Genomic DNA, 21,728 nt, shown 5'->3' on the forward strand with positions numbered 1-21,728 from the left:
GATTAATTACACATTGATTATGTTTAGCTTGAGTAATTTTACTGTTGATTGGATCCACCATGTAGTGATCACACAGTATCCGTGATACGGAGGCATACACCTGGATTAGCCAGTGGTGGGTACAATAGCCTTCCAGGCTGGTCACTCCAAAGTAGTCAAAAGGTTCTTGTGATACTTGAATTGGCTCGAAAGGGGTTCGGTTTTACAGGAGCTGATGGGATAGATGCAGGCGGAGTGAATGAACTGTTCAGACGGATAGGAAGACTCAGAAGAAGATGATAGGTATGGTTCACAGGCAAATGCTGGAAAGCGTGTTGAGCCAGTGCTTCCAGTCATCCTTTTCCATTTCCAGTTGTACTGCAGTGGTTCCCAAGAACTGGTTGTACCAACCTGATGTTTGCCAGAAAGACTTCTCATGGGGTATCCTAAACTGTCCTTTCCAAGAGAAGAGTCCCCAAATCCAGATGCATTCCTTTCTCTTGTGTTTCTGACAGCAGTTTTCAAAGAAAGAATCAGCATTTCTTTTGAATTACCATAGCCGTGTTTTCTTTGTTTTATAAACATCTTGGTTTTGTTTTTCTTTCATTTTCTCTGTTCTGAATAGTTTCACTTTTATATCGCCTTTGCGTTTTGTATTTGTAGGTCAATTAAGTAACTGCGTGTAACGTTTGAAGGACTTTGTATTAGCTAATTAGCTAAAGTGTTTTGGTCACAAGATTATCTCAAAATAGATTTTGTTGTGAGAGTGCTCTACAAATTTTCTTAGATTGCTCGCAGTTAATGTAGGTCCTGCCATTTGCATTCCCTGAGCATCTAGAGCTAAAATTTCCCTTTTACATTTTTTTAAAAGTACCTCATTGTCAGTGAGCCCTGCTGATTGATAATGGATTGTTCCTGCTAAGCTGCTACGAGTGATAGAGGTAGGATATTGGCACTTGGTTATCAGTGATGGTAGAAAGAGGGTAGGCAGAATTGTGTAGCCTACAAGGAGGAAGAATTTATTCGTGCTACTGTTAACTGGTCAGACAAATTACAGGTTTTCCTTTAGAGCAAACAGGAAGGAACTCTGAATTTCCAGTAATGTAAACCTTCCAGATTAACTTGCGTTAGTTTTGATAAACATGCTTTAGTCACAGTTCTGTGGTCACAAGATTGATGTGCGTTTCTTGCCATAGAAATGGTGGTGTGTATGTTGGAAGTGCTCCAGGAAAAGTCCCTCCTGCGGCAGCTGCTTTTTTTTTTGCTAGCTAGTATTCTGCTTCTTTGTTCCCTGGTAGGTTTAGCTGTGAATGGGGAAGGGAAAGCTGTAATCATTGCTCCAAAAACTTCAGCTATATGCTGTCTAACTGATATAAAAGCATCAGCCAATATCATATTTTAGCCCCGTTATCTGTATGAAAACTTTGCCTGCAATGGAGTTCTGAAGTGTTTTAAGATACCAACCGCTAGATGTTTGAACACGAATTACATCATAGGATCGAAGAGATCTTACTGTATGTGGTGGGCTGAACCCTGTAATATAGAAGGCTGTGGTTTTTAGGATAGCTAGCTGCTCTTGGATGTGCTAACAGGTGTTGCAGAAGCACAGACCTCCAGCCTGCAGGTCTGGGCTGTAGTGCAAGTGCAAAGGACTACCGAGTACTTGCTGACACTGCTAAATAAGAGATCTTTCTTTTGCAGTAAAGGCAAAAATACTTGTTTGAATATGGTTATTATGTCCCAGCAGATGGCAAGTGCTTTTTCCAACTTTTTTTTTGGACTTAAATCTGTCGATGTAACCCACTTCATCGAAGGGAACAGCGATCAGTTTCTTATTGGCTAAGTAATTGAATTTAATTGGTGGCAAAGTGTTGGATATATCGTTATTTTCTGAACTGTAAGTGTAGTATAATCTACCCAGAGATTGTAGAGTTTTTTGAGAAGTGAGATGAAGTATCCATCCAGAATTGTCTTATCATAAGTAATTTTGCGCTAGAGAAAGGAGCTGGCTATAAAAAGACTCTGAGCCGTTGTTTTTCTAATCTTTTACCAAATTTTCTCTGTAGATTTTTTTTTTCATGGCCTAAAGTTTCTACAATGTTCTTCCTAGGAGTGGGAGATGTTTTGAATGCAACACACATTTAAAATCAGAGGCTTTTTGAGCATGTCACAAAAACGTTGTAAAAATAGGCTTTGTTAGCACAATGCTATCGTGCTGATGAAGGTTTATTTGGATGAAACATCTTTATTTTAACATTTGTTTTTAAGGATATTTAACTTTTCAAGATATCCTTGAAGAGCTTGTTACTAGACATTCTGCCATCCCAATTGATTGCCTAATACTAGGGAAATGATGAGGTGTGTCCCTTCTTGGAGCTGGTATTTGAGTCTACCAGCCATGTCACTTGCTATAGGGCAAAAAAAAAAATCTCAGCACTAAAATTTGTAATGGCTGTCAGTTCATTTCTGCCTAGTCTTACTGGGAAAGTGTGGTTGTTCAGAGGTTTGTTGAGTGATCTTCGACAAAATTGTGTGTTTGTGGATTTGTTTTGAAATAGCATTTAGGCTTAATTGTTTCCAGCCCTAAATTCTGGTGTTCGGTAACTAGATACTACATCCATGGCATTACTTTCAACAAAAATCAAAAGCTAGTACTTAGGAGGGGAAACTGTAAAGAAAAGAACATGAGTTCTTCAGTAGTGTTGTATCAAAGAGGGGAGACTGTGGCAAAATTCTTGGTAAATGTTTGGTTTAAGGAAGTGTGTGAGCCAAGAAAACTGAAACAGCAGGAAGGTTAAAATCCAAAGGAAATTGACTGTAAACTTTAAAGTATGAAAAGTCGCAATCTCCAATGGCAATTTCCTGAGAATTGAATTGTTTAAACTTAATGTTGGTTCGTATGTGTAGGCTTAGCAGCCTTAACTGTGTGTGTTCTTAATAGCAGAATAGGGGAGTTCTGTCTTTGTAGCCCCCAGATAGGCACGATACATACTGAAGGTTCTGCAAGGCAGATTTGAATGCAAGTGTTTCTTTCCAGAACTGATTCTCGTGAGCATCAAGTGCTTCATGGACACTGCTCAAAGCAGTGGTACATCTAACCGAGGCTGCATGGAAGAATGAGTAGCTGTGATGTTGCATCGCTTCCCATGATGAAGTTTTAGAGAGCTGGAAATGTATATGCCGAAGAGTGGTTTTTTTTTTTTTTTTTTGACTGGGAGTTGTAATGCCTGTATTCTTCTGAAATGAAATACCTTTTTTTTTCTGCTGCAGTTATGGCCAGCTTATGTTGCTCTAATGTGGTTCTGCTTTGCAGAGGGATCTGGGTTCTGTGAGAAGCCTTAGGCTGCAGAGCAAATGTTTGCCACTGTGGTACAGAATAATGAAACCTTGCTGTTACAAGGATTTGTTACCATTTGCTGGCTTTCGTGTTTTTGGAAGGCATTGAATTTTAGTGTCTTTGTGCCTCATAAAGAGACCCCTTGTTAGAATAGAATTATACTCCTGATTAATTTTTTTTCTTCTGATGTCAAAAGCAGTTAGTGAGGTTCTTTTAAAGTACTATAAATATGTGTCAAGTGTTGCAAAAGAAAAATCATGATATTTTGAGCCATGTCTGAAACATTTTTTTTGAGTCAGTTTCTTTTCCCAGTTCAAACGTAGAAGGTGTCTGGAAGAGCTATCTTGCTAGATAAATTTTGCAAATATATATATTAATGCAGTATAATAACGTGTGTCACCATCATTTTTAATGAAGACCTATATCAGTGTATATACATAAGATTTCAATAAGTATCTACTACTGAAGGATATTTTGGACAGATTTTGTAACGCTAAAAATCTGGCCGCAGGCTTTCCAGTTGTGGTCTTTGCTTAAATGCATCGTTAAAAGGATAGCAAAGAAAAGAGCAAACCAAAACTCTTTCACTGAAATGAAGTATTGCAGTCGGAGTTGAGGTGTGACAGAGCATAGCTGAGCTTTGGTTCTTGGTCCCTTGCTGATGCCCTCCAAGCTGCCCAATCCTGCTGGCTTCAGGCTGCACAAGGCTGGGTGAAGTCCAAGGGATTCCCTCACTCTGGAGGACACTGAAGATGCTGTTAAGGTGCAGTTCTTTAGCCTGCCATGCCCTCCTCCCAAGAGCTCAAACCCACACTGCACATTGCCCTGAGTTTCATCGTAGTCTCTAGACTTGCTTTCTTAGCCCTACAGTGAAGGAGCAAGTCTTGTGGTTGACTTTTCCACTAGGAACTACATGGCGAGCAGAGAGTTTCCAAGGCTTTCTCTTTCAAGAGAAACCATGTGTGTTCCTACTGTGGTAGGCTTTCACCTTCATTCATTGTTCCCTTGGGCCTCTGCGTTGAAGCCTTTGTGTAATCTTATTTAGGTAAGCAGCTGGAAGAACAAAAATTGAGTTTATCTCAGCTATCATATTTGAGTACAAGAGAAAACGGTGTGTAGTATAGAAAATGAAGATTGTCGTAGTTTTTTTTTATGGTATAAAAATGCTGTAATCTTGTAACACATTATCATCGTGGAGTATTTTTTTTATTATATTTTGTCTCAGCATCCACAGAGGAATTTCAAAACCTTTTATTGTCTTGTATAAATGCATAAAACCGCCAATTCAAATTCTGTGGGAGTGTAATGGGAAAACCATTTCAGTGGCGTGCATGTTTGTATGTTAGGTGTTTTCCAGTTAATGGGGGGGGGGGGAGGAGGTAGATGAAAAAATCTGAATTATTAATTGTGGCTAAAGTAATGGAGTGAGGTAAAGGAGACAAGGATGATGGAAAAGTATCACTTTAGCTTCCAATATTTAATAAGCAAGAGTTCTGAAACTTCGGTTTCACTGAATGTCAGTGTTGCTGTCAGTGTCGCTAAAGCACTACTCTGCACTTCACAAAATTTTTAATTTCTGAAAAATTACAGGATATCGTTGCTTTTTACAACATTGACTTGAAGTTCTTGTACTATAGTCAAATTCTATGACTTCTCTGGCATCTGTGCTCTTGCGGTTTTCTTAATATTGTTTTTCCTTTCTTTGTCTACAAGAAAACACAAGTAGGCTTGCTTAGAGTAACTTCATTAGTAAGTAGAAAGTAAGGGCAGGAAGTGAAATTTAATCTGAAGTGAGTACTTTCTGATCAGTTGTTGAGCTAAAGGATTGCGAATATATGTAACTGTAAGGATATTTGCCATTGCTTAACACATCATTACAGAAATAGTCCTCTCAGTTGAATGTCCAGTGTTTTGTTTCGTAGTTGCAGGTATGATACTGCATGGAAAAGAAGATGAATCTGCAGATTTTTTTAAAGTGCAAATGGTTATTGAAAACTATCTTTTAATGGCATTAATACTGCATTGATCTGGTATATGTTGTTTGAAATGAAATGTTAGTGCTCCCTTTCCCTTCAAACTTTGGTTTTGTTTCATAGGTTGCACGTCTTCAACAAATCCCTGATGGTGACAATGAGACAATGATTCCTGTACTGTCCTCAAAAAAAGCAAGTGAATTGCCAGTTGATGAAGTTGCAAGCATTTTGCAAGTAAGTTATTTTGCATCTCTTAAGACTGTGCTGATGTTACCAAATGATGTTTGGTATCTCATAAGAACAGATCTTGTTACTAAAAGTCCATGCATTATCAGGCTGTTTGGTATTAACTACTGTTTACTTTTAAAAGCACATTGATTATGAAATTGTTTCTTGAAATGCTCTAATCTCCAGTGTTTTTGAGAAAATTGTTAATTGGATGGGGGTATGATTCAGCTTGAAAATGTTTAGATTTCTCTGTGTTGGAGATTGGTTTTTGTTAATAAAACTCTCCTTGAGTTTCAGAGGTGAGTTCTTCCTGTAAAACTGTCCTGTTTTTCATAGCTATTGCTTCCATTTCTTGATGGAATTCTTAATGTCTTTAATATATTTTGGCAGCCTCCATTTTAAGAGGAGGAACAGGATTGAGAAAGATACCCATTGACAGATATATGAGCCGTTGAATTTGGGTTAACTTTCTTGATAGATGATCTTTTTTCATTTTCTGCATGCTTGACTGCTTGAGGAGTACATCATGATAAATGTTGGTCACTGATAACTCAAGAATTTGAAGCTATGGCTGTCATTTAGCTGAGTAACTGAACTCCTAACATAATTCTCAACAGTCTGAACTGTTTGGTTTGCTAAAGAGTTTTCTGCAGGGAAGATTAGCAATCAGAGATGTGAAACAGCATCTGCTTCTGTAATTCTGTGATTTTTTTTTTGTTGAATCTGTTAACTACTGCCAAATTTTATTTTAAAACAGTTAGCTTTTATTGTTGTACAAACACCAGTACCAAGCTTGTATTTCTGATGGCCAAATTTTTATAATCTAAGACACTATTTTGGTGTTGGAATTTATTCTGAAGCCTTATCTTAACAGTGTAATCACTGACTGTTATTCTTTGTATATTTCAATAGGCTAATCTTCAGAATGGCTTAAAAAACTGTGAAGTGTGTCATAGACGGGCATTCCATGGATGGAATGAATTTGATATTAGTGAAGATGAACCACTGTGGAAAAAATACATTTCCCAGGTTAAGATTTTTGTCTTTTCTGCTTTTAGGTTTTAATACTTTGTCAGTAATTTTGCTGTCTTAGCTTTCGTGTACATGAAAGTACTCTGATAAAAGTGGGTAAGCTAAAGTAGAGTGAGAAGTTCTTCTGTAATTTCTATCTAACTTACCTATTGAAAAAGCTTTCATTTAGGTATGTCGGTGTTTAGGTTATATGGTTTGTTTGTGAAGGTGTTCATAACTAGCAGAGGGCTACCATCTGTAACTATCTTAAGGGCTGGGGAGGTAGAATAAACTTCCTTATAAGCAAAGACTTGGGCATGAATCACACTCAAGTCAGACACAAATGCTTATGATTGGTAAATATTTAAATGTAATATGAAGTGTCAATAATTTGATGGGCAAAAGAAATTCAAGAAAGCAAAAATATTGCCTTTGAAGTGAGGGTGGGGATGGAGTCAGCCTTGAATCTGATGGTAAGCAGAATTGGCAAAAGTCACGTGTAAATTTCTTCCTGTCAGCTCGATCTACTATAAATACGAGCCCATGCAGCATCTCGGAATGGTGTGGAAATGCCACTGCTTTGCCACTCTTTTGCCTGCCTACATTCTCCCTGGCAAAGACACTTAAAGCAACTTTTCACACAGAAGATTTTTCTAATGAATTTGTTAAACGTTTTGGTTAGTATTTCCTGCAGCCTGTCTAAGCAGCAGTACAGTTAAGTTCTAAAGTAAACCCTGAAGTAATAGGTGGTTAATTCTAGAGAAACCATTTTACTTGGAAGTGGCTGCAAAGATAATTCTCTGCTGATAGTAGGAGTGGGAACATCATTATATACTAGCTGTCCTCTGGCATTAATACTTCATTTTCCCATCCATCTATAGTGTCAGTTAGATGCGTCAGAAGACTTCCAAAGCATATTATCCAAGCGTGTTTTAGGTAGAATTTATTAAGATATGTATTTGCTTTGAATGTGCTCATCATATGTGCTCTTAGTGTCCTTCACTTTTATTGTAAGATTCACTATTTTGTAAGATTTCTCAAAAAAGTGGCAGTTAGCAACTATCTGTCATGTAGAAGAAAGATCCTTTTTTTTCTATCTTGAAAATGTGAATCAGGAAATATAAGAAGTGGTTTCCTGCTGTTATATATTGAATATGGTCCATTCAAGGCCTTTGATACTAAAAAGAATAATTCAAGTAAATTCTGAACCATACAGAGTCAAATTCTGTTTGTGCTGGCAGATTGCAAAAAAATTAATTAAAGAATAATATGTTTTAAAAATAGATGTTCTTTGGGGGGTAGGCAAAAAAGTCACTCTGTATAGAGTATTGCTGAATTACTGTTCTGTTTCATTTCAGTTTAAAAATCCCCTTATTATGCTTCTCCTGGCATCTGCAGTCATCAGTGTTTTAATGCATCAGTTTGATGATGCTGTCAGTATCACCGTGGTAAGGAACTAAAATTTTATCTTCAGAATGGATGACCACATTTACTTTCAACATCACATCGATGCTAACGTGGGATGGTATTATTTGATTGTAATTAATGAAGTTCATTTATATGCTATCATTAAATCTGCTGTTAAGTTTGTGAGGGGATTTTGTTTTTCTTGACTGATAGTAGTACATATCAGAATATCAGCTAATATTTACCTGGCTACATCTTACATATTTGCTGTTTCATTGTGTCTAGGAGTTTGTTCTGAGGAACAATTTTTGATGTCTTCTATCTAATGTTTTAATCTCAAATTATGCTTTAATTTCAAATTGAAACCAACAGAGGCCTTCTGTTAATTTACTTCAAAGATATAATCTTCTAAAACATGGAAAAAGAAATCTAACCTGAACTCCCTAGAAACAGCAGAAAGAAGATAGCAGCTGAAATAAGGAATTTCTATAGAAGTTTGTAGTTAAATGGCATGTTAAACTAATGAACAACTGTAGTACTGCTAAGCATTTGTCAGGGCAAATGACACTGAGGAGAAATTTGTATTCCCTTTGACCTTTTTGGGGTGAAAAGTGAAAACTGTGATTTCTGTATGATCAGAGGTAGTTTCTAGCTGTGTTTTTGTAATAGCTGACCTCCACACTCCCTGTTGTGAGGAATCGTGTTTCTGTAATTAATTCAAGATAAACAGAGGTTTGCTCCTAACCCCTCTTTTTCTGTAGACACAGTAGAACACACGTGGTTTCTCTAAGAAACAATATGCAATTTGAATTTGAGTGTAGTGTTAGTTATGCTCATAGTAGTATAGTCTGTTGTGCTCATAAGTTGGATGTAGGAAAATTATTATATCGTTAATGTATTTAACTGTTGTGGCCAAAAGTCAGATTATTTTTGCCCTTTGGTAGTGCCCTTAAATCTATTTCCCCGTACCCTTCAGCAAAGCAATGTAAGGGAGCAGTAATTTCTGTAGTCTGTGCTCCAGCCTGAGAAGGAATCTTCACCAGCCTCATGAACGTTAGCAGAGGTGTCTTGAAATACAGAGAGTAATTGTGGTTCAGTTAAAGTTCATTAATTGTTTATTTCATTTAACTTACAGCTAACCTACCATTTAGTCTTGTAGTTATCAAGGCTTATATTTTCACTGAGTAAATATGTTTTGCTTCTTTTTCAGATGACAGTGCAACTTCTGTGTCTGTATATTTCTGCTGAGAGCCTTAGCAACAAAACTAATTTGCTGCTTAGTATCTATGACATACATTTCTTTTGATAGCATTGCTGGCTTGAGCAACTTTTGCCAAGGTTTTTAGTTCAGATGATAAAAAGTGTACTGTAGAGCTGCGTGATGACTTGAACTGGGCTCAGATCTTAAAACAAAACAACAAAAAAACACCCTACCTTTTCACAGTTGGAAGATACTGGCTTCTTGTTTCAAGCCATTGCACATAGACCCGAAGTGAGATGCTGACATGAAACTAGAATATCAAAGCTGTGACAGGTAGCATGAAAAGAAGGTAGTACTGCCTGCAAAGGAAGCATATACGTAACTCTGGAAGCAATACCCCATGGAAGGAGGGAGAAATGCATATAATTATTTACTAGAACTCAGTTGCTGAGGCTAATGTTAGTGTCACAAACAAGGCAGACTTGCTGGATTTATCTTTGTTTTAGTTAACAGTTCTGCAAGAGTTTTTTCTCTTGCAAAATGGTCATATCTTATTTTTTAGTAATTGCAAGGTACACTTTAAAGGCTTAATGGCTCTTGCACTTCTGAGATAAAATTGTATTTTAAAGATATGGCTATGTAAGAAGTGTAACAATTTGAGTAACAAATTTAATTAGTGTAGCAAAACTGGAGACTGTATTGAGGGAGAAGATGATACTTCAAACAAAATTCACCTTTGTCTCATTCTCTGATAGATCTCATTCATTCACTCATTTTCACGTTCCATGCTTACAAGCCCAGTGACATTCATGTTGAAGTGTTGTGACCAGAATTGTGTGTGATATGGGGGAAGGCTTATTATTGAGGTCTTAGTGCTTCTCTTGGATTATTCCTAATGGGCAACTTTTTTTTTTGCCTTTTTTGTTTTGGATCCTGGCTGTTTGGGGTGTAGTCAATGTATTATCTCACTCCATGGGAGTCTTGGGCAAAGTTCCCAAGTTTCCTCTGCTTGTCTTCCTTACTGAGATATTTTATGGCTCCAGACCTGTTCCTCAACTTTGTCTCTAGTCTTCAGTTTATTCTTAGTCTTTCTGTTATCTGGTCACTTGAATGAAACAAAATCTTTTTAACAGCTTTTTAACAGTTACTGTAGCAGTGAATACCATTCATACTTCATTCAGACAATTTTTTTTATTTGTGTTCTGGATCTCTCCCCACTGTTGTCTCTTGCTCACCTTTTAGAAATGCAGAGCTTACAATTGCTCGACATTTTACTTCAAAGTCACTGTCTAGTTATCAATCTTATTTTTAGCAGTATTACCTTATTGAAGTTCTTGGATGACACTAAAACAAATGTAAAGAGATAATGCCATTGTTTTTTTTATCTTTAGTAGGCCTGAGGGAAAACTGGTCATTTTGAGCGTGAGAAAGTCTGTTTCCAAACCATATTGTTAATGTGTAGTAACAACTATGGTTGAGAAAAAGCAAATATGATCACTTATTTTCATGGCCATTTGGAATTCTTTTATCTTATCTGCTTTTGTTTTCTCACAGGCAATACTCATCGTTGTTACAGTTGCCTTTGTTCAGGTAAGACATCTGTTGTCCAAACGAGATTATTGCTTTTATGTATGCTCTTCTATTTAATAAGTAGTTGTCCTGATCTGTTGTGCAGCTGCACAATGCTTGATTAAAGAGCTCTGTGCTTTCATCCAAGTCTTTCCCTTTTCTAAACTGCATGATTTTTCTTGCTTTAACTACATTGACATTTATGCATCTATATGGGTAATACACTCAGCAATAAAAGACTACTTGTAAAGAAGCATTCAGATTAAACAGTGCTGAAGTACTTTAAAATATTTGATTTCATAGAAAACAGATTTTGAACATAAAGCTTTGGCTGCAATGCTGTACAGAAATTTTACCCCCCCCCCCAAAATATATTTTAAATAACATAAGTCATAAAAACGTTATCATTATTCTTTGAATACCCAGCTTTATTCAGTATCTGCTTAAACGAAAATTGCTTCCTGTTTGTGCTTTTAATCTTTGTTTATCTTGAAATTTGTTATAAAATCTGTTGAGTTAGAGGTGAGTTGTATTACCATAGTTCTCCAGGGGCTAAGTGTGAACACTGTTTTTGGTACAAACTTGCTAAACTGTAGAACTTGATCCCTGTGTTTAGAAGCATTACTGTAAGTATTACAAAGCCTTGAAGGTATTAAAAGAAAATGCAAAAGATCTCTGCCAGTTTTTCAGTAATAATGCATGTAGGCAAGTTCTTAAATCTGTAAAACTTCCAGTGTTTGGACCGTATTTGCTTTTTAAAGTATATCTAATAAGGAACTGTTGGAGGGCATATCTTAACTGATTCTTTGGAATATTATAACAACTTTACTAATGGAACACATCCACATCTGCTGAAATCTATCTTTTTATTGCTTAAGTTTTGCCTGTTTCAAAAACATGCACTTCTTTAATTGTTTTATTGTCTCTGTAGGAGTACAGATCAGAAAAATCTCTTGAAGAGCTTAGTAAACTTGTGCCTCCAGAATGCCACTGGTATGGAATTGTATGTCCTCCCTCTCCTAAATTAAGACATGTTAAGTTTAATGTGAAATGAGTAGAAGAAAAAGTTTTTACTGAACTTAATACCTTTATAGCAAGTGTTATGCAGATATAGAACATAATTGATTTTGACTCATTTTAAAGATTGTTGTATTGGCATAAAATATTACTCCACATTGTTGCCCCTTGAACACTCAAATGATATTAGTGGTGTGTAATTTCTAGAGAAGTAAACAGCAAAATTGAAATTGTATTGCAGCAGCGCCGCAACACATAGAAACCAGTAGCACTGCAACGCATAGCCAACACTTTGCTTTTCTAAGACAAAATGCCAGAGAGTACATTCTTATGTACTTTGACATTGTGTTTACACCTACAGTGTACGAGAAGGTAGAGTGGAACATACACTTGCAAGAGATTTAGTCCCAGGAGATACAGTCTGCTTGTCAGTTGGAGACAGAGTCCCAGCTGATCTACGATTATTTGAGGTATATACCTACTATTGTTTTAATATTTAATTGCTTTTTTTTTGTGCAAGAGAGGGGAAGAGAAGATAGCCACTTAATAATGAACTGCAGTAAATATTACTGTTTGGAACTTGCAACTATTTTGATAGAAACTTTGAAATAATTAAACTCCTAAATATAATTGTGCATTCTTAATATACGTGGTTTTTGATTGTAAGAAATGAAAGAAGTATTTTTCCAATTTTATGTATGCAGTCTGTTATTGAAAACTTCAGTTGAATACTTTTTCTGAATATTAAGTCAAATGGCTGTTTTCAGTCTGAATTGTGGGATGTGTTTCCAGCTGATTTTGTGTCTAATATTTGCATTAATTTTACGGTGTAGTTGCAGTGTTCTCTGAACACCGTGCTGGTTTTAATGCTAGTTTTATAGACAAAACCTATACCAGCTAGTGTCTAAGAAAAATTTGCGGTGCTCTTGGGAAGTTGTCTGCATCATCTGTTAGCCCTTGCAATATAGTCAGTACTTAACGTTTTGCTGAGTAATTTTTGTTAGTGACTTCAAACACTTTCTTATTCCCTCAACAATTGTATAGTGTATACATTAGTGTAGAAGTGCTGTTGCAGCAGCATCTACCATCTCATTCGTAAGCTCATAGCATACCATGTTAGCAGCATTCTTGGACCTGTTACAATGGAAAGCAGAAGGGGAATTAAAAGTTTCTAATCTGCTTGTCTACATGACCTTAAAGTTTGCATCATCTTTATCTCCACTGTTCTTGCAGATATTTGAAAATAAGAGCATGTCATCATAAGCAGTTGCCTCGCTCTGGCATTGGAAATCTCTACCACGCAGTGGGGGTTGTTATTTATATATATGCATGTGTGTATGATGCATCTATCTTATCTTATCTTGCCTGGCAGAATGTGCATGCTTTCTCCTGGAAACTTCAAGTCCAATCTTCTGTGAAAAGGCTAGCTATGATCACCAGAAAACTCTGATATGTTTAATTTATTCTCCTGTATAAAGAGTGTCTTTTACATCAGAGATATATTGAAATACCTGCTTTCTTTGTTTATAAGTCCATAATCAGAGACAGTATGACATTGTGACAGTATGAAAAGGTGGAATTCATATTTCTTGTGTTCAGGACTTAAGGCCAAAGCAGTCAATTCTTAAAAGCTGCTAGGCCTAACCTCATGCCTTCCTGTTAGAGAAAGTGGAGGGAGAAGCAAATGTACTATCTCTGCGGTAATGCCTATTGCTATGATTCCGTGAAGGTTTGTGTTTGAGATAACCTTTCTTGTGGGATCCCAGAAGGTTGTCTTTTCAGATAAAGAACTAGATTTCTTTAGTATGTTCTAATTGATACTGTCTTAGAAACTTATAGAAATGCTAATAAAGTGCTGTTTACTTTCTGAAGTCTTCGTTCTCTATATATTGTTTTCATATATACATATATATATGAGAAGAAATTTCTTTGCTGGACTTGTGGGGCAATCTTGTTTTCCGAAACATTATATAAAGACCTTTTCTGGCCTAGGTTTTGTGCAGGTTAATGAGTCCTCTGTCAAGTTTTCTAGTAATACTCTTTAAATCCAGAGTACTACATTAAGAACTAACATGCCTGTAGCAACTTCAGTTTTGAACAAAATTCACTTCAGTAGTGATGACAAGTGTTTCAGAGCTCATGGATAAATCTGAACATCCTGTTTCAGCTTGGAGTCTGAGGAATATGTTGCAAATAAAAAAATTGCTATAGAACTTTCTGGAGCTAATCATTCCTTATGGCTTTGCTTGAAACATTCATTGCAGTTTTTGATAAGTGCCCCTTTTCCTTTATTGATACAGTATCCATCTTTTAAAAATGGGTACTGTCCCGATACGTATTTGAGCGAACAGCAGGAATTAGAGGAACTTGATCAGAAAGCACTTTAGTAAGGGTACTATTCTCTTCTGAACATTGACTAAATTTATTTTTGACTTAGTATGCCTGTGTTCATTTTGTTGTCCAGCTAGAACTGGAGTGCAAGAGTTACTGGAGTAACATGTCACTTAAGAAAACAAACCAAAAATATCCTTGAACCTCAGAGTGATGTGCTATACTGTGGTGGTACCAAATGCAATGGGACAGATTCTTGCAAGTGATATCTTTTCAAAGAGTTTTGGTAATTTTGTTTTATTAAGCATCCTTTAACGCTGCTTTTCTCAAGGAAGTTATATTGAAATTTAGTGATACAATCAGAAGTAATGACTATAATTTTTAATGCAAAATTGTTTTACTTGGATTGTGTGAGTAGAATTTTATGGTTCAAGCTTTGGCTTTGTTCAAGATCCACTGAAGTCAATAGAAGATGTTAGAAGTGATGTCAGTTGGGGAAAGACATTTACATTTCTGTTTTTATTAAATATTTTTTGTTTTATATTATATTTATAGAAAATCTATTTTCTTCAAATATTAATAGAAGAATATTAATATATTTTCTTCGAATATTTATAGAAAACAATCTCTTTTCTTCACCTGTAGACAGCTGAGTAGCTGTAATGGTAATTCACTTTTCCCTTTTCCTTCTCCTACCACCTGCACTTGTTGCCAAAAAAACACAAAAGCAAAATCTAAAAAAAAAAAAAAGTTTCTCCAGACTACCTTGCCTGTTGCATGAATGGCATTTTCCCTAGAGACACTTAGTGGACAAAAACCCACTGTATGTGTTTTGTTATGTGTCCTTAATGAACATGATAGGAGGAAATGGACAGAGAAAGAATTGAAAGGATAGTATGTATATACATTTACAGTCCCAGTTAATTATATTATTTGGTAATGGAGTGCATCACAGATACAACCTCTTCTCTGTTTTGTAGAGAAAGTCATGAACATGAACATAGGAGTAAACTTTGACTTTGCAAAACAAGTGTATTGCTGCAATGTTCTGTAGGAATGCTTGCTACTATGCTGGTTCTGAAAATATGGTCAATATTGATACATGGTTTCTTGTCATATGAATAAATTAGATATATTTTTCAGGGTCAGAACTGGGAAACTTTTATTACGATTTCAACTACTTATGAAAGATTGTTGCTATGCTTTTTACCTACTCTGTATATTTTGTTTTCAAAGGCTGTGGACCTTTCTATTGATGAATCCAGTCTCACGGGTGAGACAGCTCCTTGCTCTAAATCTATAGCTCCTCAGCCAGCAGCAACCAATGGAGACCTTACTTCAAGGAGCAATATTGCTTTCATGGGAACATTGGTCAGATGTGGAAAAGCAAAGGTAAAATTATTATTGATAGAGAACAATATATTCCATGTTTTAACTATTTGAATTAAACCAGTTCTTATTTTTAAGGTTCACTTACCTGTTGATAACTGTTTTTTAATGACTACATATATTTTAATTTTTCTTAAATAGTAGAAATGGAGTAGAAATAGAAATGTTTACTGGAAATAAGGATGAGGATGACTTTACTGTGATACAATGAAAGCTGTTCTCATTGGTGCTTTTTCAGACATGGGGGAAAAAAGAATCCATGCTCAGGAGCCCTCAAATTTGTAGGGAGCAGATGATGTGAAACCCTTCTGTCTGGGATTTGGTATTTGTGAACTTGCAGAACTACATTCATATCTTAGAGTTTGAGAACCTGTAAATGAAATTACAGATATGTTTGGTGTTAGCTGGATGTTGCGCTATTTGAGTTTTGTTACTGGTAGTTGCTGTACTTCAGCAATACAGAATAGCAGTTTGTGTCACAGGGGTGATTTTATCTTTTTTTAACAAAAATACATCCTATTTGCCTGAGTAGTTAAATCAATAAGGCTAACAAAATTGTAGCAGTTTAAATGGTATTTGCCCATTGACTACTTAAGTCAAAGCTGTCAAGAACAATCATGTACATTTAAAATAAAACTTCAGATCTGAAATGACTGCTTTTTGGTGGTGTTTTTTTTTTTTTTCTAGGGCATTGTCATTGGAACAGGAGAAAACTCTGAATTTGGAGAGGTTTTTAAAATGATGCAAGCAGAAGAGGTAAGAATGGATATTTAGAAATGACAGCGTAAATTTTGTAAATGCATATGTCATTCATTGAAACTGCATTTTTGGAGTTTATTCCATAGGAACTTTGTTAGATTTAATTACATTGGTTTTCGCTAGAGAAAAGAATAGTATTAAACAGATCTTCTCTCTTGAACATGAAAGTAGTAATTGGATTCAGTGTAACAAATTATCCATTGGTGACCTAAAAATGTTAGTTTTGAAAATAATTTTCTGAAGCTTTTAAAAGGTATAACAAATATTGCTGCAATTTGTGGAAGTGTATTTTTTTCAAGTGGAACTATGTCTGTGCAAAAGGTATCTGTTATGACAGATTTGTGTGCTGTGTGCACAGGATTATGTTTTCCCTTGAGGAGTGGTGTATTTTCGGGTTATGAATTTGTTTCCTGCTGCTTCATGATCTCTAGCCTATCCTTCCAAGGTTACAGAGCTCCCTTTGACTTCAGTATACTAAACTCCTGTAGTAACCTTCTCTATTGCAGTGCTCTGATCCACATGGAAAGTCAGACTCTTGGAGTACTTTGTGTTTCAACAGCCTTCCCTGGCTCTCTGACCAACATAAGGTCATAAGGTGACAGTCTATTTTCAGCTGTCAGGGCATGATCAGGCCTACTATAGGCAGCACATTTTTTTTTCCAAATTACATTTCTGAAATCTGCCAGAACAGAACAACTAAGGGCATTAGGTGAGGCATCAAATATGTCAGCTGGGAGTGTGTCACTGACCTCACGTTGTTAGCTGCAGTGCCTTACTAGACCTTTCAAGGGAATACTGCTGTTCTGTCACCCAGAATGTAATCCACTTTATTACACATGTGAGGAAAATATGATTATGGTATGTAGTTTATATTGGAGCAATTGCATTTATTAATGAAGAAAGACCAGCAACAAAAAGTGTGCACATTTTACACACACATTCTGAAATATCAGAGTGGGGTTATGTTTATGATGCTTATTGCAGTAATCTTATTTTAAAAGTAAATTTTGAAGGTAAGGGTGAATCAAACTTAATATCAGAATTCCCCCATGGTGTGTACACTTTTTTCGTACCTTGCAGAACAAAGATTTTACACTGATGCAGTTTCCCTTTTATTGCCATACTTTCCATACTGTGGGTCTACCATATGTTAATATAAAAATCTATGTTCCTAATTTTTATTATCTCTTTATTTAATTTTTTTCTTGGTGTTCCCTCCTTTTTTTTATATGTTTTTTGGCACTAAATATTTCTATAGCTTCCTATTTGGCTAACTTGTATTTTCTGCAGCTTGTTAGCAAATTCCTCCTGAAATATAATTGGCCTTCCAGGGCTTTAATGCCTCTGCCTTGAAAAGTCAGTTTTGTTCTTGTTATCAAGAACTTTTCTGTCTAGAAGAAATGCAGTTATTTTTAGCCCATGTTTTTTTTTTAAAATCCTTGATATGACCTTTTGTATTAGATTTTGCTGTAGACATCAGAAAACTCCCGAAGGATATTTCTAAAAAAAAAAAAGTTCATTTCATTGAAGTGTTCTTTGAACTTCTTGACTTCTACATGAGAATTGAACAAAGTAGTCTGTGTTTTCACAAAGTAAACACATGGAAGCATACTGTATAACTACATCTTAGTCGAGTTAGTTTCAAGACAAGGTCTTGAAGCTTGCATACCTGAAGAAACAGGATACAGTTTATGCTTTTAACTTCTGCTTGTTAACTGTTGGGTGTTTACCATTCACCAAGGCTCCAAAGACACCTCTGCAGAAGAGCATGGATCTCTTAGGAAAACAGCTTTCCTTGTATTCCTTTGGTATCATAGGTAAGAGATTTATGCAAAACAACTACAAATTATTTTGTGACTGAAACCAACCCATGGGTTTGGGAAAACTGAGGGACTTGATCTCCTTTTAGATATTTTGACTTCTGATTTTGTTTGCCGCTGTTTAATGAGTTCATGCAAGTAATAATCTGAAGATTACTGATGTGACATAACAACCCCCCTTACAATGCAAGTTTACTTCTGCCCACTAACGTGCTTTTCTGACTTTTTTTGGCCATCTAAATGCTTCAAGTTGCAGTGTCTCTTCTGATTCAAGGTGTGCATGAGTACCCCACTGCTGGTATGATTGGGCAATCTGACTGGCAAAAACTTTCTTCACCTTTGCTGTACTAATGGAATCATGCTCCAACAGTGATAGAAATAATGGATTTTTATAGGCAGCATAATGATAAGTTTGGCTGAGTTCTTTTTAATGATGGGCTACAGTGCACATTGGTTTTGTATTTACCATGACAACTGTTTTTTTTTTTTTTTTTATAGGAGTTATTATGCTGGTTGGCTGGTTGCAAGGAAAACATATTCTTGATATGTTCACAATTGGAGTGAGGTAAGATATATATATATATATATATATATATATATGTATATATGTATATATATGTATATATGTATATATATATATTTTTTTAAATAGCGTAGATTATGCATGATAGGAAGTCTGTGAAAGCTAGTGATGTATATTATAATGTGCTTGCACGCAGTCTGTTCTTTTAAGTTTAGATAAGTAATACAAAGTAAAAACAGATTTTGTGCTTAAAAAAGCAAGTTCATACTCGTTTTTAATGATACAGGACATACTTTTCTGTCTCTTAAATTGTGTATTTGTATGGAGGTTTCTGAGAGTTTTAGGAACATCTGTAAACAGACAATAGAGTCGTGCAATTTGAATTTCTGTCACTGAGTAAAGAAAATGCAGTATTATAAGTAGCATCAAATAAAACTGAATTACTTGTGTACTTCATTAGCTCGTTTTCCAGCACATTATGAAAACTTAATTCCAGGCTGTTGTCTGCTGAGAATAACACTGAGTTTTTATGGTCTAGCTGCCTACTCTCAGAAAAGTTGCTGGGTTGCTATTACATGGACAGTGAATAGGGCAGAAGCGTTTCTTTAATAAAAAGTGTTTTTTTTTTTTTTTTTTTTTTTTTTTTTAAATAACAGGATCTATGGAGATTTACTTGGGGAGGGGGGATATGTGCAGGAAGGCACCAGGAACTGCAACTTCAAACATTGTATAATGAGCTACTGTGATCTGATCTTATTCTGTCATTCCAACACTTAGCATGCTGCTATAGCATGATCTAGAAGTGATAGCTGTGGATGATCAGTCACTTGGAGTGGTGGCATATCCCAATTCTTTTTAGTGCTGACTACACTTATTCTTCACAACCTGGGCTGCTTTGCACAGTCCTCACTAGTGTTTTCCTGTATGCAAAACAAATGTGCAATTGTTTTTTTCCCAACTTTTTTTCTTTTGTATGGGTAGAAGTGTCTAAGCCATTGTACATTGTTACTGTTTTCAGCATGTGTCTTAAGTGGTATACAAATAGAATCAGATGACATTTGGTTCCTTTCACTTTTAATCTCTGTTAACAGATAAGTACAGAAGCAACGCTCTCAGCTGTAAATGCATTATTACTATGTATTCATCTATGACATTCTAAGACAAGATTTGTGTATTTATTTTTGTTTCAGTTTGGCTGTAGCTGCAATCCCTGAAGGACTCCCAATCGTGGTAACAGTGACACTGGCACTGGGTGTGATGAGAATGGTGAAGAAACGGGCTATTGTAAAAAAGCTCCCTATTGTTGAAACTTTAGGTATGGCAAGACTAACTTAGAGATAGTAGTTGGATATAAATCTTACGAAATCAATAAGAATCTCGATGGCTAATGGTAAAATGAAGCAGGTGTTCTTATTTGCCGGCAGTGTGGGGGTATCTTTAAAACATTTTGAAAATGAATGTCTTTTACATGAGTAGTAAGAATTCAAGTCAATGCTTTTGTGTGCCCTATCAGCACTTGGTTTTTGAATTGCAGTAAGCAGTCTGATTAATTACATGTCACACTAGTAATACTCAAACCTGCATGTGTAATTAGATGTATGGAGTACTCTTCGTTCACAGTAGAACAGTGAAAATATGTCAGTAGAAGTATTTTTAGTTAGCTCTAAGATGTTCTTGCTAAATAACAGATTTGTGAAACAGTTTTTAAATCAACTTTTTGGCATAAATTTGAATGTTTTTGACAGTTGGAAACAAATCCAAGTTTGAATATTGGAAAAATCTTTATAATCATAATGTACCTTAAGGATGTCGTGCTGCTTATATTAAAACCTAAAATATTTAAAAGATGAAAGCTTGAAAACATTCTGTACCTAGTTTCGGTCATGAAACGTAATTCGTAGTATATGAAAAAGAAACAGAAATCGTAATTTAAGTAATTCTGCTGCAGTTGAATTTCTCCTTTGAAGACTAGGAATATATTTTCTAATGCCTTTAGCAGTTTCATTAGTATTGCAAGCTTTTTTTGTTGGTTTTTCAATTCCTGCTGTTGGGTCAAGGAATGTCAAAACAGTGCAACACTGTTTCAAAATACTTTTCCTGACTTAAAACAGCAAGTATATATTTCCACATTTCTGTAATCTTTTTAATCTCGTTAAAAATTGTGGCTTTAGTAGTAAGTCACACTTATAGACTGAGAAAAATGACTGCTGTAAAGCAAGCTCTTAACTTTCTTCCTCAATGGTAGTCGCAATTGAGACTTCAGTAGTATAGTTTGAGATGCATCAGAGCAAAATTAAGGAGGTAGTGAATGGAACCACTTGGGACAACTTGTCAATTTGGGCTTTTAATTAGCTTTTTTAATTTATCAAACAAACTTGTGAAGAACTTTGCACAGCTATTCACAAACAGTCGAAAATTTCCTGTCTTTATTAAATCCCATCTTTTTTTTCCCCAAAGACAGCTGCAGTGTTTCTAGAAATTTGCATGTCTTGAATACTCTTGTTCTTGTTAACTACTCATTTTATTCTAGACAGGCCTTGTCTTACAAGTACTAATTGGTTATTTCAGGTTGTTGCAATGTAATTTGTTCAGATAAAACTGGAACTCTGACAAAGAATGAAATGACCGTTACTCATATTTTTACTTCAGATGGGCAACATGCTGAGGTATGTAGTGAAGCTCTGTTAGACTTAAATTTTGCTTCTACTTCACTGTGTGTATCAGCTGAGATATTCTTGTTTATACTTCATATAAAGCATTAATTAAGGAAGTGTAAATTGGTTGCACCAAATCTCAGTTCCTCAATTTCTAGCTAATTCTATTCATCTAGTATTTCAGATTTTGAGGTGTATTATCCAAGCATTCTGTGGTTACAGAAGAATTCACTTTATATATTATGTAAAAGTTCTGTAGGTCGTAACAAAAGATGCTGAGATGCATTACAAAAATGAGACTTGGCATGTTTTTTTTCAGTATGGAAAATGGGACTGTTTTGTAGCATGTGCATAAAAACAAAATGTATCTGTTATGAACAGTTGAAGTAGGAGGGGTATCCAGCTGTTGGCTAAAAGATGATGTGTAGTATGGACCCTTCTTACTGAGTGCACTGTCATACTAGCTTTTTTCATAATGGATAGAGTTTAAAGTAGAGGCAGGACATAAAGCTGTGGTTGAGGTCGGGCGT

General features: G+C 35.7%; 1 protein-coding gene across 3 annotated transcripts in view; it reads left to right on the forward strand.

The window, feature by feature from the left end:
* The window catches only part of ATP2C1 (ATPase secretory pathway Ca2+ transporting 1), a 50,212-nt gene that overhangs the window by 11,004 nt on the left and 17,480 nt on the right, over positions 1–21,728 (forward strand). For all 3 annotated transcript variants that reach the window (XM_040548404.1, XM_040548405.1, XM_040548406.1), the window contains exons 2-13: positions 5,413–5,523; positions 6,430–6,546; positions 7,887–7,976; positions 10,691–10,726; positions 11,637–11,698; positions 12,084–12,192; positions 15,290–15,445; positions 16,130–16,198; positions 17,943–18,018; positions 18,520–18,586; positions 19,735–19,859; positions 21,113–21,210. In XM_040548404.1, coding sequence (XP_040404338.1) covers positions 5,455–5,523; positions 6,430–6,546; positions 7,887–7,976; positions 10,691–10,726; positions 11,637–11,698; positions 12,084–12,192; positions 15,290–15,445; positions 16,130–16,198; positions 17,943–18,018; positions 18,520–18,586; positions 19,735–19,859; positions 21,113–21,210 — 1,074 coding nt within the window. In that variant the 5' untranslated portion in view covers positions 5,413–5,454. The remainder of the gene's footprint in view (positions 1–5,412; positions 5,524–6,429; positions 6,547–7,886; positions 7,977–10,690; positions 10,727–11,636; positions 11,699–12,083; positions 12,193–15,289; positions 15,446–16,129; positions 16,199–17,942; positions 18,019–18,519; positions 18,587–19,734; positions 19,860–21,112; positions 21,211–21,728) is intronic.

The sequence above is a fragment of the Cygnus olor genome, chromosome 2 (genome assembly GCF_009769625.2).
Source record: "Cygnus olor isolate bCygOlo1 chromosome 2, bCygOlo1.pri.v2, whole genome shotgun sequence".
Lineage (NCBI taxonomy): Eukaryota > Metazoa > Chordata > Aves > Anseriformes > Anatidae > Cygnus > Cygnus olor.